Below are 1,905 nucleotides of genomic sequence, written 5' to 3' on the forward strand. Positions count from 1 at the left end.
AGAGAGAGAATGAGAGATTGAGCATGAGAAAGCAAGCTGACAGGTCTGGGACTTGAACCATGGTCATCCATGTGGGAGTCCAATGCCTTAACCGTCATGCCATCTGCTGACCTGGTAATTTGTTTTTGCTTTCTTTTTCAGAGCTCACTTGGCATCTTTTCAATTAAATAGAGATGACAGGAAAAGCTTTATGCTAAGCTCTTCCCTGAAATGAGTTTACCCAGAAAGACAGGTTAAAGCACTGACATTCTCCTGGGTGTTAAAATTTGGTATACAGGGGCTGCCAGGTGGCATGGTGGTTCAGGCACTGGACTCTGACCTTGTCAACCAAAATTCAGTCTTAGACTGGTGGCTTGCTTTCTTGATTTCCCTCTCTCTCGCTCACTCTCTGCGTCTCTGGTCAAATTAAAAATAATCATAGCAAGAAATAAAATTAAACAAGTAATTCTTTTTTAAAATTTGGTATACAGGGGCTGCCAGGTGGCATGGTGGTTCAGGCACTGGACTCTGACCTTGTCAACCAAAATTCAGTCTTAGACTGGTGGCTTGCTTTCTTGATTTCCCTCTCTCTCGCTCACTCTCTGCGTCTCTGGTCAAATTAAAAATAATCATAGCAAGAAATAAAATTAAACAAGTAATTCTTTTTTAAAATTTGGTATACTACATGTTTAAGTAATTAAAATATTTAAAATATATTTTAGTTAAATGTTTGTGTAAGTCTTCAGTGGCCAAACCACAATTCAGGCCATTTTAACTCAAGAATGCTTATTCTATAATTTCATATTGTGTAACTTACTTTTTTCTAAAACCAGTTTTTAAAAATGGAAATGTCATTTGTGGATGTAGACATTTTAGTTTATGGTTTATTTCCATATATTATTTCGATTCCAAATAGTTAAGCTTAATATTTTAAAGAAATTAATTTCAATTTTGTGATCAATTGTTTCTTTTCTTCTCCCCCCCAGGGAAATGAGGCAAGTTACCCTTTGGAAATGTGCTCACACTGTAAGTTTAATGTTTTTGTTATCAAGAGTTTCTTTTATTCACATATCTACACATATGTGTGTGTATATATATATAAATATATATATATCATATACTTTTATGATTTATGTTTACTTATTTAAAGTTAGCCCTTACCTTTAAAGTGAGTGATATATTTGGCATCATAGTTTTTTGAAGTTTCCAGAGTAGAGAACTTTAAAAAAGACTAATTTGCTATTAATATCTGCATGTGCTATAGTTACATATAAACCCCCAGATCTCAGAGGCTTAATCTACCAGGGTTTTCAGGTTAACAGACTTTCAAAGTGGATTTGTAGGAGCTTTGTTTTGTTTGGTAACACAGGTCCAGGCTCTCTTGCCATAGAGCACTTGTGCTCACCTAAGAGAGACAGAAAGATGAGAAATCGTCCCCCAGGGAGGATGGCTGTGCTGCATTCTCTTCTCCATTCTCCTCCTGGTGTTATGGGCATGCACGCACATGGGCCCAGCGTGATTTTCAAGCCTCCAGGTTTGGGACTCAAGCTGTGGTCAGCCATGTGGGGGTCCAGTGGCTTAACCACTGTGCCACCTGTTGACCCCTCTTCAGTTTAATGCCACCGTTTCTGTTCATGATTTCTAAGATCACTGGGCAAGAGGGAAATGAGAGGACCTGCGGGCAGTGCTTTTATCTGCTTTGGCCAAGAAGTGACCGACATTACTTATGCTCATACTTACGTTTAGCCTCACCGCCACGAGACTGAAAAGTATAGCTTCCATGTATTCAGGAAGGAAAAATAAATAAGATACACATTATCTATTAAATCTGTTCTTGTTTTCTTTTTCTTTATTTTTTTTAATATATTTTTTATTTCCTTCATACAAGGGAGACACACACACACACACACACACACACACACACAC

General features: G+C 37.6%; 1 protein-coding gene across 1 annotated transcript in view; it reads left to right on the forward strand.

Annotated features, from left to right (window-relative positions):
* PPP3R1 (protein phosphatase 3 regulatory subunit B, alpha) overlaps window positions 1-1,905 on the forward strand; it is an 83,845-nt gene that overhangs the window by 38,917 nt on the left and 43,023 nt on the right. Inside the window, exon 2 of the mRNA XM_006151298.2 lies at window positions 966-1,005. Coding sequence (XP_006151360.1) covers window positions 966-1,005 — 40 coding nt within the window. The remainder of the gene's footprint in view (window positions 1-965; window positions 1,006-1,905) is intronic.

The sequence above is a fragment of the Tupaia chinensis genome, unplaced genomic scaffold, assembly GCF_000334495.1.
Source record: "Tupaia chinensis unplaced genomic scaffold, TupChi_1.0 Scaffold000316_1, whole genome shotgun sequence".
Lineage (NCBI taxonomy): Eukaryota > Metazoa > Chordata > Mammalia > Scandentia > Tupaiidae > Tupaia > Tupaia belangeri.